We start from the raw sequence: 14,057 nt of genomic DNA, 5'->3' as shown, positions 1-14,057 counted from the left end.
AAATGTTGTGGAGCACAAATGGAAATCGAATACCAAAACCCCGCACGTAAGCAGAACGCTTTAATGATGCATTTAGTTACTCTGCGTCCGTGGCAATGATGCTCTGGCCCGAGGGCGGACAGCACTATGGCAGAAATAAAGGCAGACATGTTGTGAATAAGGTCTGCTTACTTTTCTGTGCGGGCTGGGTGACCCGGGCTGGAAGTCCAGCGCCAGATAGTCCACGTTACCGCACTTCCTGGGGGCCGGGCTGCTGGTGCCACTCACGGCGGGAGAGGTAGACGCTGGGTTCTGCTAATGGGCGACAGGAGGGAAGGATTCACTCACACAGGACTGCGAGCGAGCGCCGGTGCAGCACGCAAAACAAGTGGATCATTAAAACAAAGGACACAATGTGCTCTCCTGACCCGCCCGCAGCTATTAGGACTCACCATAGCTACATAATTCTCCTCACTGTCTGCAGAGTCGGTGCTGGTGATGCTTTGCGTCGAGATGGGCCGACAGTGCTGGGAGGACATGGAGTTCATGGCGGCCCTGGAGCAAAACAGACAGTTTGATGGTACAGATTGTTGCTGGATTCTGTTTCTGCCTCAGGTCATAAGGTAGAAGCACTAACTGTGTGTGCGTGTGGGCGTGTGTGTGTGTGAGAATGTCCTGGGGTAAACCCAGCTTGAATAACTGATATGAGACTCACATGGGTCGTGTCCAGGACATGGTGACTGGGCTCTTAAACGGCAGCTCATCAATGATGCCATTGTTCCTCAAATCAAGAGGTGTTGGTTTCGCTGTCAAAAACAAGAGCAGACGCAGTGTCAACACAAGTCATTGTCTTGTTTAACACAATACACAATGCAGCCCAAAAAGTTGAAACGAGGCAAACAAAGGGGGACCAAATATTAAAATCTATAATATGCGGTTAGGTTCATTGTTTTCCCTGAAGCAGAAGCCTTTAAACGGTTAAATTCTGAACCGATGCAGCCAGGAGATTGTTAAAATACTGAAGTAGAAATACGACCATTTCACATTTAATGGTTGAAATAAGCAGAAAATGTGTCCTTGCTCCTGCCAAACTCACATTTCCTGTTGGGTTTCAGGTTGCGGTTGATAGGCGGCGGTGTGACATCACTGAGGCGTCCCGGCCGGTGACACAGGGAGGCGCTGCTCCCCTTGCGGGCTGGAAGCGTGGCGGAGAATCCTGGGAAATCAAAGTGATGTGGCCCGGGGCTCATGGGAATGTAGATATTCTTAGGACTGTCGGCCTGGGCGGCGCTGAGCGGCGACGAGCCCGGGTTCATGGGCACGTAGTTGTCATCCGAGTTGCCGCTATCCGAGCGAGTCAAAGGAGCTTTGGTTCTCTGGGTGGACACGGAGGGCAAGATGAGGGCAAACTCACAACACTCACATTGAAGTAAATATAGTAGAAATACACTTTCTGTCGGCCTCTGCCTTTAGATTTGGCTCAGACAGGATGTGAGCGAGCAGGAAGGGGGCAGAGCCACTCACCAAGTACGAGCTGAACCCATCATTGACCGACTCCACCGACTGGCCCGAGTTATTGAAATAGACGGGACGGTGATGGCTGTTGGTTTCAAAGGACGAGCCTGTGGAGGGAAGGAGAGAAATCAATGCTGCGCTGACGCCTTCCACTCTAAAAATACAGAAAAGAGAAGAAGAACCTGGACCTCACTAAGCTAACATGAGTCACAAACCTGAGGTGTTTAGAGGACGACGCAGAGAGAAACACCTGATATCTCAATTTCTACTTGTTTAATAAAACCAAACAGGATGTGAGTGACGTTTCATTAAACGCTCCGCTGGGCTATAATTAGTGTTTGTTCGTTAAGGCAGAGCAGGTGTGTGTGGGTGTGTGTGTGTGTGTGAGCAGCCTGTGGTGTGGCTAACAAGGGCCACAGGTCACACAGCGTCTCTGGCGGCGTGCAGGCCCGGGCGCAGTATAGTGAGAGCCCATACATTGTGTCTATGAATTGCTTATCAGTCTGGAACGAAGCATTCGGGAGCCGGCTCCACGGTTTGAATTTCATTAGAGTCTCAGCTGAGCGGTGTCTGCTAGACTGGCCTCTTTGTTTCATGCTCAGCTGCTGGAGTTAGATCAGTGCAACGCCAGATAGAGGAAGAGGGGAAAGAGAGAGCGAGCGAGAGAGAGAGAGAGGGAGAGACAGCGAGGAAGAGGAAACTCACTCACTGCAGCGCCGCATGAGAAAGAGCTCTTAAAGTTGTGCGAGCATTAGAGAACAGGAAACGAGGGTGAAATATGTGCTGGGGTTTGTAGAGACGCACTCATAAACACTGCAGTGTAGCAGGGAAACGCTCCAAACAATGGCTACCTCTGTGCAGCCTGATGTTCTCCACGGCCGGGAGAGTGTTCCTGCGTGGGATGACCGACACCGCCGATGTCACCTCTCCGTTCTGGCTCCCCACAGACTGCGGACTCCCCCACTGGCCCTCGGACCCCTGGCTGGGCTTGGGGGGCCTGGGGGGAGGGGCGCAGGAGGACTCTGAGCTGGAGGGCGTCAGGGCGTTGTGATTCTTATCAAACGTCCTGGGGATCTGGTAGAAGGAGCCGGGCGTGGTGGGGAGGTCGTAATTGTCAGTGGTGCGCTCGTTGCCGTGCACGGTGGCCAGCGCGTTGCAGGGCGTTTTGAAGGTGTAGACCTCCTCGTTCTCCAGGTCCAGCTCTCCCAGCCCGCTGTGCGCCGGCGCCTCGGTGCTGTAGCCGCGCGGCAGCACGTAGCAGGCCTCCTGAGGGGAGTCGTCGTGCGCCGGGAGCTGCTGTTTCCCGTGCTTGGGCAGGCTGTAGAAGCCGTGCAGCTGGGCGCCCATGCCGTTCAGACAGTGCGAGAAGCCGTGGGAGAGCTTCTGCACCGCCGAGTCGCTGCCCACAAACAGATTGCTTCGCGTAGCCTGAGAGAAACTGGCACTCCTGCAGCAAAGACGAGAGACATAAACACACACACACACACACACACACATCAGAGACATACAACAGTGGCACACCAGAAACTGCCGTTGCCAGTGGCGTTGCTATGAAAAGTACCATTTGTATGAAAAGTGCCATTTGTTGTGCTTTGGGCCTGTTTGTTTCTTTATGTTTATGCTATTTATGTAATGTGAATGTTAACACTGCCTCAGTGTGACAATAAAGGCTCTTTCTCTCCTTGATCTTGAGTGGCACGTCTAATAATACCTCCAGTCACCACTAGATGGCACTGTAGCACTTTAGCAGAACCGGTAGAGTTTTCCAGTCTCCTATTTAAAAACACCCCACCTCTACATCATCGCTACAACATCTTTATGTACAGTAAGCACAATGAATACATGCTATGAGATATCTGTGTATTCATATATACACACATTTGTTTAAAAAGGTCAGTTTGTTCACTTTTCCCTCCGTGGCGAAGGAGAGGTGGCATCCATGTTGCGCCGGAGTGAATGCTATGACTTTCCCACAGTTTCCTTTGGCCTCGGTTAGGCACCCTAGGGACATGGCTCATTTATTCTGGCTCCTTTGTCAGACTTGACCTTGAGTGCCAAGTGGAGCGACCCCACAGCTTAGACATTTCTACCCAGTTAGCTGAGCAATGGTCAGGACAGAGATTAGATGTCCTCAATCACTCAAGTCACTACTGATCTCTGGAGGAGATTCTGCTCCTTTTGGTGAACTAATGGACAATTACTTCAGTCTGGATCATGCTGGTTTTGTGTCCTAAAGAATAAAGCATGGGTTTAATGCATTTAAGTCAAATACTTTGCTCTTTCCGACTCTTTTCCATGTCGGCTGGTTCTCTGTATCGCATCAGTTCTCTAAATACTGACTAAAGGCTTTGGCGTCTCCTCAGCATTTAAGTCATCAATCAACGACTTTGTTCATCACTACGTCTTCCATCACTGTGTGTGTGTGTGTGTGGGCTTTTTACATAGATTAATTCAGACCAATGGAGTCTCCTGATTTGAATCATAACCCATCACTCCACGCCCGTCTTAATTAGCAGATCCGTGGAGCAGATGCTGGGGAGGGAGTGACAGAAATATCTGCATAAAGCTGATGAGATGGATTGTGTGGTTTGATTTCCTGGGTTTCTCAGCGGCCCGACACAGCAGATTTATGTGCGAATGGCGCGGCTGAGAGGGCATTTCTACCCTGGGCCGGTCTAAACCTATAGGAGTGATGAATTGCAGTCTCAACCTCATTGATCATCTAGCGTGCTGCCTATTCGCTGAATGCTATCATTATCAAAGCTGCCTTTTGCTTCTTGGAAGTGGGCATGATGGCGGCAGGAGCTGAGAGGAATCCTAATGGAAAACACAGGAGGTGCAACAAACGCTCGGTGTGTTTGTGCTCACGCCGTGCAGATACATAGCTTCAGATGCACGCCCACACACACACGCACACCAACAAGAACTCACACTGCTCCACCTTTTGCATATTTTCGTGGTAGATGATGTCTTTAGACTAAACTGCCAGACTGGGAAACATTTCTTCTTTTGCCTGAAATAAGTGGTATCTTACATATGACATCATCAGTCCCTGCGCTTGTACATAATAATCCCCTGGCTTGAAGGTCTGAGGTTGGGTAATTTTCCCCCTCTAACAGTAGTTGTAACCCTGAGAGGCTTCTAAGTCGAGGAAGCGCTGTAAACCTGTACGTTGACCTCCATTATGGGATAACAGGAAACTGACACAGGACGCCCGAGGGTCACGACCCTTACCGCGCACTCTCCGTCTTCCTGCTCATGCATTGGTGGAGGAGGAGGTAGTCCTGGGGCGCGCTGTTGGACAGGGAGCCGTGGTGCGAGTGGCGCACGGGCACATCAAAGGTGAAGAGGACCGGCTGGCTGGAGTGGATGGGGGCAGAGGACTTGCGTTCTCCTGTCAAAGGAGCCGCCGAGCCGCTGAGGTCTGTCGCCATGGAGCGCGGCATGTGCTGTAACCTGCCATCTGTAGGGACAAGACAGTGGAGGGGGGGGGGGAGAGAGAGAGACGGCCATCAGTGACAGATTGGTTAACCTGCGAAAACACATCGAGACCCTCCTTGGGCTCCTTCACAGACTTTTCTATGAAACCCTTTATGTTTAAATAAGTAGAAACTTTAAAGCACTTGATCATTCCGAGGTGTCAGTGACAGTTTAATTTCAACAACTTCAGTGTTTCTGCTCATCACTGACACCAACAGCTTCACCGGCACATTCAGGACTGTCAAACAACCACAACTGACTGATGAAACCAAAGATATCTGCAGAAAAATATACACAAATGTAACAATTCTGATCAGTTTTATTAAAATAACAAATAAATGAAAACGTAGACAGGATGTGTCAGGTTATAACTTTGGGACTGATGTTCTCAGACAATGACAGAACTTCACCAGAGAGACCAATAAGCTTTCTGCCTGTTTTCACCATCCTTGACGTCAAAGGGCAGCACAGCTCAATAGAGAGGTTGAAGCCTTTACATGGCCTTTCCTCCTATGGAATCTTGTATTCAGTAGCTTTCAGTTGTGCCCTGCAATCAATACAGAAGAAGCATCTGCCTCTGGGGAACAGAGAAGAAAGAATCCTGATTTTTTTTTTTCTTTCTGAGGCTAAAAGGAAAGATTGCTCCGGCACCACATGGTCCATGGTATCCTGTTTGGCCCAGGGTCAATGTGCTTTGATTTTATTGAGTTGACCATTGTTTAGCACACTGGGACTGTGGACAGAATGGCCTCAGAGTTTTGTTTGTTTCTGTCTGGCTTTCCTGATATCTGCATTGAAGAGAAAGACACACAGAAAGACAAATCTGTGATGGCGACGCTGAAAATAGACCGAGTAGGAGGCCGGGGTAAGGAGGCGCACACCGAGCTGTAGGAGTGACGAGTGGGCGGCCCAGTGATCCATCGACCCGCGGTGCCGTGTGCAGCGATGGCTGATGAACAAAAAACTCCAACACCAATCATCTTTTGCTGAAAGTGATATGTCTCTGGGTACACTGAGTACGGGCCAAAGGGTTAGCATGAGCACATTTATGGAAGAAAACAGCTTTCAAAGCCTCACAAAAACATCACGCTTCAGTTGAACAGAAGCGTGTGCATCTGAACCATCACGTGTCTCTGACTGGACTTTATAACAAAGCGTCCCGGTGGTCAGATTTCCATTTAATCAGAGGGGCCAGTGTGAGTCATGAGGCCGGAGGATGGGCCAGAGCCACTGTGAGAAGTGGACAACACAACACAAATGTGGTGTGTGAAACGCATGTGTGGTGGTAGGAGGGGTGTGTGTGTGTAATGTGTGTGTGTGTGTGCTGGGAGTGGTGATATACTGGAGCAGAGTTTAGCTGAATGAGGTCAGATCCATGCCTGAGGGGAGAGCCCTGTGTTATGGGGTCTCCAGGCTAGTGGACATCAGGAGATGGCCAGCCACACATGCAGGGACTCCCCCCCCCCCCACACACACACACACACACACACACACCCAAATGAACCTCAATTACCCCATTGTTCCTAGCGCCTCCACTCTCCATAGGCTGGGTTAGGCATCGTCTCCTTTCTTACACAAAAAGCTTTGTAAAAGCTTTCATCCAGTGCGGTGAGTAGCAGGCCCACTAACATGGGTAGATATATTGATTTGTTGTCAAAAGAGTGTTCCTCTCCTCCTCGCCCCCCCCCCCACTGCCCACCCCTGCCCCCGCGAAAGTGAGCTGAATGGAAACACATACTGTATGCAGCATGAACAACAAGCAGGACAACAAAGTGAAACTCCTTCTTACAAGAAAACCTAAATGAAACCTAGGGTGCGTGTGTGTGTACGGGGGCGCCTTTCTGTGGGCGAGCAAGAGAGCGAGTGTGCGAGTGTGCGTGTGCCCTAAATGACTGTTGATTAACTACCAAGCAGGGCTGTCAGAATCAGAGCAAGATGAAAGACGACTGGTCTGGTCGGCTGATGGAATAGCCTACATGGCTCATCACTGACACTAATGGCTCCGGTGATGTATGTTACCACTGGGGAAGCAATTCCATCAAGGCGGCAGAGCCACAACAATGGGAGTGCAGAAAAGAGCAGAAAATAAAAACACTGAACCCTCTCCACATTTTCCCTCTGGGTGCTTCGAGTAAAATCCCCTGCAGCTGCCGGCGCTCTGTGGCGAGGACGGGGCGGTAAAATGCTTATTAACCAAAACGAGCGGTTGTATAACTGATCCTACCTATTAGAAAGAAATGTAATGAATAGACAGCTGCATGTTTTGGAGCCTGGTTTGATCCATCTCATTCGGGTCACTACCCCTACACTGGATTCGGCCCAAAACGCACCTGTGAGTGGAATCATGGTGGGAAAACGTGCCTGAGTTCTGCAGAAACAGACAAAAATGTGGAAAAAAAGAGCAACGGAGTACACCATGAAACAAGTCAAAAGGTTAAGAGAGAGAGAGCTCTTCCCACTGCATTCCTCAGCCTGAAACAAACATCAGAACTATCAACAGCAGTGCATTAGAAAGACCTCTTTTGGTTGGTGAGCGACATGGATATTCTGGGTCAAAGAGCTGCTCAGTTCATAAGCAATTTTCCAATTACGTTCTATAATACATCACCTACTGTCTCATCTGCTCCGTGGTCCTAATCTAATAGAGGCCGGCTGCTTGGGCCTCAGGAGGCCAAAATTAGAACCCTGCTGGATGGCTGAGGACAAGAGCGTCTTTGTAGGACTCTCATTTCCTCCCAGTCTGACCAGAATCAGACAAGGGCACACGATAACCTAATCTAAGAGGAGATATAAAAATAGAAAAAAGGGCCACTGACCTACTGAAAACAACAGAAGAAAAAGAGGAAACACGGGGATCTGTCAATACGGCAGCGGCGTGTTGCTGTAAGCCGTCGGCCCCTTAAATATCCTCAACCTGCACTCAGGCTCCGGCTCCACTTTGCTGGAGAAATGCAATTCCCTTAATGGTTTCATAAGAGATTGCACTTAAAAATATGGCCCCGAATGAATACGTCAAAGCTGCAGGGTGGTCCGCTGGTGAGGGGGACGCCATCTTGTGACATAAAGGTCAGAGGAAAGGTTTGATCCTCGGGGAGGGGAGGGGAGCGGCGGGGGCATTGGCGCTGTGACCTTCAAGATGACAGTAAAGCCTCCACCTGCTCACTCTGAGGAGATGGACCGGCAAGAGACGGACCAAGGAGGCCACAGTGGAGTGAGGGTGGGGGGGCAATTTGCATGCGATTGCCACAACTGGATACCAGAGACGTGGCTGCAGCAGAGAGTGAGACAGGAAAAAGGGCGTAATGGCGTCCGCCCGCCGCTTTGCTGGACACAGTGATGCTTACAAAGTGACATGGCTGTTTCCTTCTCCCCTGAAAGCAAAACCAGGGAAGAATTAAGCCAGGCAGACACACACACACACACACACACACACACACACACACACACACACACACACACACACACAGGAGCATTCCCTGATCACATTACTCCCCTGTGCCTGCCCGCTGCACAGCATCATGTGAGCGCCGCCCACTCGACCACACTGCGACATCAATTTGCCTTTGAAACGCTGATTGATCAATAACCTTAAAGGGCTCAGGCTTGTCAGGGCCAATGAATTACAGAGTTTGGCCCAAGTCTGAAACAGCAATTTGTTTTCAACACTCGATTTTTGTGAAAGCTTGGCCCCGGGTAAAGAGCCGTGCCGTCAGCGTTCCGGGCTGCGTCGCATCTTTAAAGCCCGCCTCACGTTTTTGCGGCGGTGGGGTTGAGTTCATGTTGAAGCATTTGGTTTTCACTCTCTCCTCGAAGGGAGTGAAAGATGCACAGTACCTGGAAAAAGGCTCAGCCGTCGCCTGCAGCCGGCTAAGACCAGAACAAAAGGATCATTTGCTCTGACAACACAGTGGATTAAAGAATGAGAACGAGCTTTGTGTGGAAACTCACGAGTCATGATGTATGAAGAATGTAACGCTTGCGTAGAAGCCTCCCTCTCCTGGGTGCTGAGGAGACACGCAGAGACTGCAGGGTGGAAAAATCAAAGATGCAGACGGGATAGAGAGTGCATTTATGCTGAGTTTCTTCTCTCTGCCTGCATTTAAATGTTAAATTTAATCAGTACTCCTCGTCCCACATCCTGGTTCTATTTTGGTCAGCATCTGATTGTGTGGTTATTTTCTTTTAAAAGATGACAACAGATTTCACTGAAATGATGCAGATACACTAAGCAGGAACCGGGTGGAGGGAGAGTCGATCAGATGAGGTTTCACTTCAACGTTGCAACACTTTTGGTCTATCGCTTGAAAACTGAAAACTAAAGCTCGAAACGCACAACAGCCATAGTGACACACAACTACCACGGTTACCACAAAGTGCCACAAACACTTCAAATCCTCTGTGATATTTTGAAGTGACATATATTCAAGCATTAAAGGCTGTAGCCACATGCAGAGCCGCACCGCAGGTCTGTAAACGGCTGCCCACACACACACACCTTTGCATCCAAACAGCTACATGGATTAGCTGTGACCTCTGGCACACGGGTGGCAGCGCGGCGATCACACCTTCATCTGTGCCAACACAGCCGGCCTGCTAATCGCTGCGTAACAGAGGAAAGTCTGCACGTCTGGATGCAAACTCTACTGCAAAATTGATGATTGTACGATGAGGAATTGCAAACATCGGCCTACAGCGGCGCTGCTGCACATAAACAATTCAGCAACACAAATATTCAGACTGCAGCTACCCAGGCTGAGTGGCACCGCAATGATTGGACTAAAACCATCATTAGAACCGCTAAGCTGATGCCAACACGTATTCTAGATGGATAACAGAAGCTTTTCGTGCTTAAGCTGTAAAACAATGGACTTTGTTTCTGTGATTGTCTTTTTAAAGAGTTGGAAGCTTTTTGGTGCTGCTGAGATATTTGTGGGATTTGGTTCAAAATGTTCTGTAGTTCCCGATTTAGCTCAGAGCTTAAGGTCTGGGTGCTTTGTGCTGGTGCAGTGTGCAGTGTGCTCTGCAGTGTGTTACTCCACACTGTGTGTACCAACATCCAAACTGAGCTGAATGACTGACAGTGCTGTCACATCCTGATACACACACATCGAATGACCACAAGGTTCCACACCAAAGAGGAACCTCCGTGTTAGGAATAGCCGTCAGTCTGAATGTCTCATCCAGCTCAATCTCTGCTGCTGAATGGGGAAGCTTTGAGTTGATTACAACATCTCAACAGATTCCCACGAAATGCTTTTGAAAAGGAAACACTGTGGTCAATATCATGATGATGATGATGATGATGATGGTGATGATGTGTTTACAGGATTTAACTTAAGGAAATATACATCAGTACTCAACACATCTGAAAGGCTCCATGGTTTCATAACCGAGGCTTAATGCACTTTAAGAGATTTTATTTGTTTGAATAAATCAAATCTATTTTCTCAGAAATACTGCTGAGGCTGCTGTTTGAGTTGCTGATTTTGTGGGAATTTGTTCCTCCATTACTCGCCCTCTTCTGGGCAACAGAGCAACTGGAAAACAACACAGAGGTTGTTGTTTTTTTCCAGGGGAAGGGCAGCGGAACGCACAAACGCACCAGAGGGAGAGCCGTCATCCCAAAGACAAGAGCAACAAAAGCACAAGAGAGGAGTGCTGACGAGCAAAACCTCATCCCGTAGTTCGGATGATCCTCGTCTGGGAGTTCTAACAGCTGTGGGGAGAGCAGAACAAAGCCGGTGATTGACCAGATGATGTCCCATTCATTAGACAGTGCTCGGGGGGGAGGGTCTCGCCGGGTGCAGGCACACGCCGCACACCAAGCCGTCGCTATCTGATAGCAACAGCGCTTAGTCCCATCAACACAGTGCAAGGACTCCAAAAAACAAAACGTGCACACATCAGTGCACAAGTAACCAATCTCAGTTAACACACAATTAAAGAACACGCACTATGCACACACTGTAACACTATGCAAATCCTGTTCCTCTTCTTTGATTCTTTGGGGGTTTGATGATGATGATGATGATGGCCGTGTTCAATATGTCCACCTGCCTTTGAGGAAGAAGTGGTGCGAGGGGATGAAGGGCAGAGGCAGAGGCAGAGGCAGAGGCAGAGGCAGAGGCAGAGGCAGAGGCAGCGGCAGCGGCAGCGGCAGAAGCTGCCCTCAGACTGCTGCTCTGTGGCAGCAGAAACCCGACCTTCCAGTACCAAACAGTCTCATTATTGCAACAAAAATCAATGGCTATGAAGGGCACTTTGGGAGGGGAAGAGAGAGGGAGCGAGAGAGAGAGAGAGAGAGGCAGAGAGAGAGTGTGTACAGTATGCACGTGTATGCATAATTGACGAGGATGTGGTTTTGTTTCTGAAGATGATAAACCAAAAATAGAGCAAAAATTAGATTTCAGTAATGAGTATAATGTCTCTCAACCAAATCTTTGATAAAGGAATCCAATTTGACTTTATGTTGGTGTTGTGCTGAGAATGACACACTCAGAGAGCGCACACACCTCTGCCAGGGCAGACGTTTACAATCTCCATCTTGAAACCAGACTCTCCAAGAGGTTGAGCAGGCAAATGCACAGCCCGGCGGTGTTGTTGACATCATCCTCTTCTGCATCTATGGAGCCGTGATTCATGCTGAATCACAGCCGGGGTGGCAGCTGCAGCCTCATTTGTTAATGTACAGTGGCTCCGTGAATGTGACCCCTAACTGAGCATATGGGCTAACCTGCCAGACCTGGATCAATACGGGACACATCTGGGATGAATGGCATCTGTTCACCGTCCCCTATAGGAAGATTGATGTCTTAGCAAAAGCGTCCTAATGTCGCAATGGTTTACAAAATTCTTCCTTTTTGATAAACCCTGCTGACCAATAAGCTCCCTGTTAACCGTGGATTAACTTGAATTCTCGGCATCCAGATATGATTGTTTCCATAGCCAGATATAGATAATGGGGACACATGCGAGGTGGAACTGGGGGAGAAGATAAGAAAATGCAGACGAAAAGTTCCACTGATGCACCAACCGAAGGCGCTGGCATCAGAAAAAGTCATGTGAGTCGTCTGTTTTCTTTCTTCTCGTTTCCCTCTTTCTCACAAAGTGTGACAGAGAGTGAGAGAGAGAGAGAGAGAGGGAGAGAGAGAGGGTTCCTTTCATGAGTTGTGTAACAATAAGCTGCTGTGATGTTCTCCCCTTGACCGACCTTTACCTTGCTCTCCACAGAGCTCCTCCACTCCTCCGACTGACAAAAAGGTGAATTCTGATCATCGCACCGATACGTGACCACAAATGTCACGGAAATGCGACGGGACTTTATAATAACACTTCGGGGTCTATTTGAAATCACTTTGTGCTGCACTGGAATACGAAATAAACTCGCTAGCACAAACCGGCTTTATCCACACACACACACACACACACACACACACACACACACACACACACCTTGGCATCGTGCTTCTTGTGTTTGTATAAGAGGAACTTCTCAGGTTTTCATACTCGGACTTGTTTTTTTTTCATCAGACAGGGTATTCCCAGTGTGTTTGACACACATCAGCACCTGCTTACCAGTAAGCCACAGAATATCTTAACTGCTCAAAGATGTGTGTGTGTGTGTGTGTGTGTGTTACCTTTTCTTAGCTCTAAAAAAAAAGCTCTGATTACCACCAATCAAACTCAAAAAAAGTTGAAGGGTGGACGTGTGATGAAGAGAGCACACACACACACACACACACACACACACACACACACACACACACACACACACACACACACACACACACACAAAGTGTTATTATTAAACAGGTACTTTCTGCCACTCTGAAAAAAGCATACAAACGGGAATTTGTTGCCATGTGACCGTAACCAGGGAGCTGTTAGTTCTTTCACGTTCGCACACAGAAGCCTCTGGATTTTGCGCATTTACCAGCGTGAGCGTGTCACACCAGACTGCTTACATACTTTAAAGGGGGACATGAAGTACTACATAAACACTATATACTGACATACAGCATGCTTTACTCTCAATTTGATTTGTATTTGATTTAACAGGGACCACACATGGAGACATAGAGTCACATGGAAGTTGTGAGTGTGTGTGTTCTTAGTCCAGCTTACACCAAGTTTATGAAATGTGTCAACACATTTGATTTCGGGGTCTGAGCTTGCTGCTGCATCGCTCTGCACCCTGGGTGAAAACACTGGGAATGTGGATTCAGATCTGTTTAAATGAGATTAAATACAATGTAGTTTCTGCACGCATGACACTTTTTTTTATCTTCCTTATAAAGCAAAGTTCTCCATGAAAACACAAGGATAAGACCAATAGAAGTGGCTTCAGAGGAATTTAACTGTAGTTACAGGTTTACCTCTGGCATCCTCTCATAAACATGACCAACAACAACACCATCACCCTACAATGGCCCATAAAAGGCCCCATAGCAGGTCAGTGTTGATGCAAACTACCCAGTATTCATTTCCTCAGTCTCGTATGAAAGCATCATTGATAACAGCTCAATATTTGGCCTGTGAGCAGGCAGCAGTTATTACACGGAAGAGATCGCTGATTTGCATCGCAGACAATAATATTTTCCTCAGAGAAGGTGGCGGCGGCGGCGGCGCTGTGGCAAAGTTGTTTTGAAGGACGGTTTGCATGTGAGATCAGACAGCAAACATCAGTGCAGCTGTAAAGGCCACTGACTTCATCTGTGCGTATTCAAATGTTCCAGTAGTCCTGATCGTGATATTCTGTTACTTTATTTCCTTATTCACCCATTTCCATACGAACCACTACATATTATCATTATTGACTTTCCCTCTCTATGAATAAAAGATAGTCTCATTAATGTTCCATATAATAAAGTCTCTAGATGCCATCTGCAATAAAAATATCTAGCAAAAATACATACATATATAAAATGGTTGGGCTCTGCTCAGGATGTAATTGATGACAGAAGAGGGAACCAGGAGGCAAATCAAGCAGCTGTGCCTGGGAAGAGGATACTCTGCCAGCATGAATAGCTTTAAACTATATCACTGAGAGCTGAACATCCTGGGTAAAGTGTAAAATGTGAAGT

The 14,057-nt window shown here is 48.2% G+C and overlaps 1 protein-coding gene across 2 annotated transcripts in view; it reads right to left on the bottom strand.

Annotated features, from left to right (window-relative positions):
- The window catches only part of gab2 (GRB2-associated binding protein 2), a 34,803-nt gene that overhangs the window by 2,894 nt on the left and 17,852 nt on the right, over positions 1 to 14,057 (bottom strand). Inside the window, exons 3-9 of one of the 2 annotated variants that reach the window (XM_076146334.1) lie at positions 4,729 to 4,957; positions 2,346 to 2,941; positions 1,504 to 1,601; positions 1,076 to 1,355; positions 695 to 785; positions 432 to 534; positions 172 to 294 (exon numbers count right to left, since the gene is read on the bottom strand). In XM_076146334.1, the coding sequence (XP_076002449.1) occupies positions 172 to 294; positions 432 to 534; positions 695 to 785; positions 1,076 to 1,355; positions 1,504 to 1,601; positions 2,346 to 2,941; positions 4,729 to 4,957 (1,520 nt within the window). The remainder of the gene's footprint in view (positions 1 to 171; positions 295 to 431; positions 535 to 694; positions 786 to 1,075; positions 1,356 to 1,503; positions 1,602 to 2,345; positions 2,942 to 4,728; positions 4,958 to 14,057) is intronic. The other variant, XM_076146335.1, reaches the window with a different exon arrangement.

This window comes from Genypterus blacodes, unplaced genomic scaffold, assembly GCF_046128005.1.
Source record: "Genypterus blacodes isolate CSIRO-AG114 ecotype Tasmania unplaced genomic scaffold, CSIRO-AGI_Gbla_v1 ptg000032l_1, whole genome shotgun sequence".
Lineage (NCBI taxonomy): Eukaryota > Metazoa > Chordata > Actinopteri > Ophidiiformes > Ophidiidae > Genypterus > Genypterus blacodes.
This window is presented reverse-complemented; position numbering and strand designations above follow the sequence as displayed.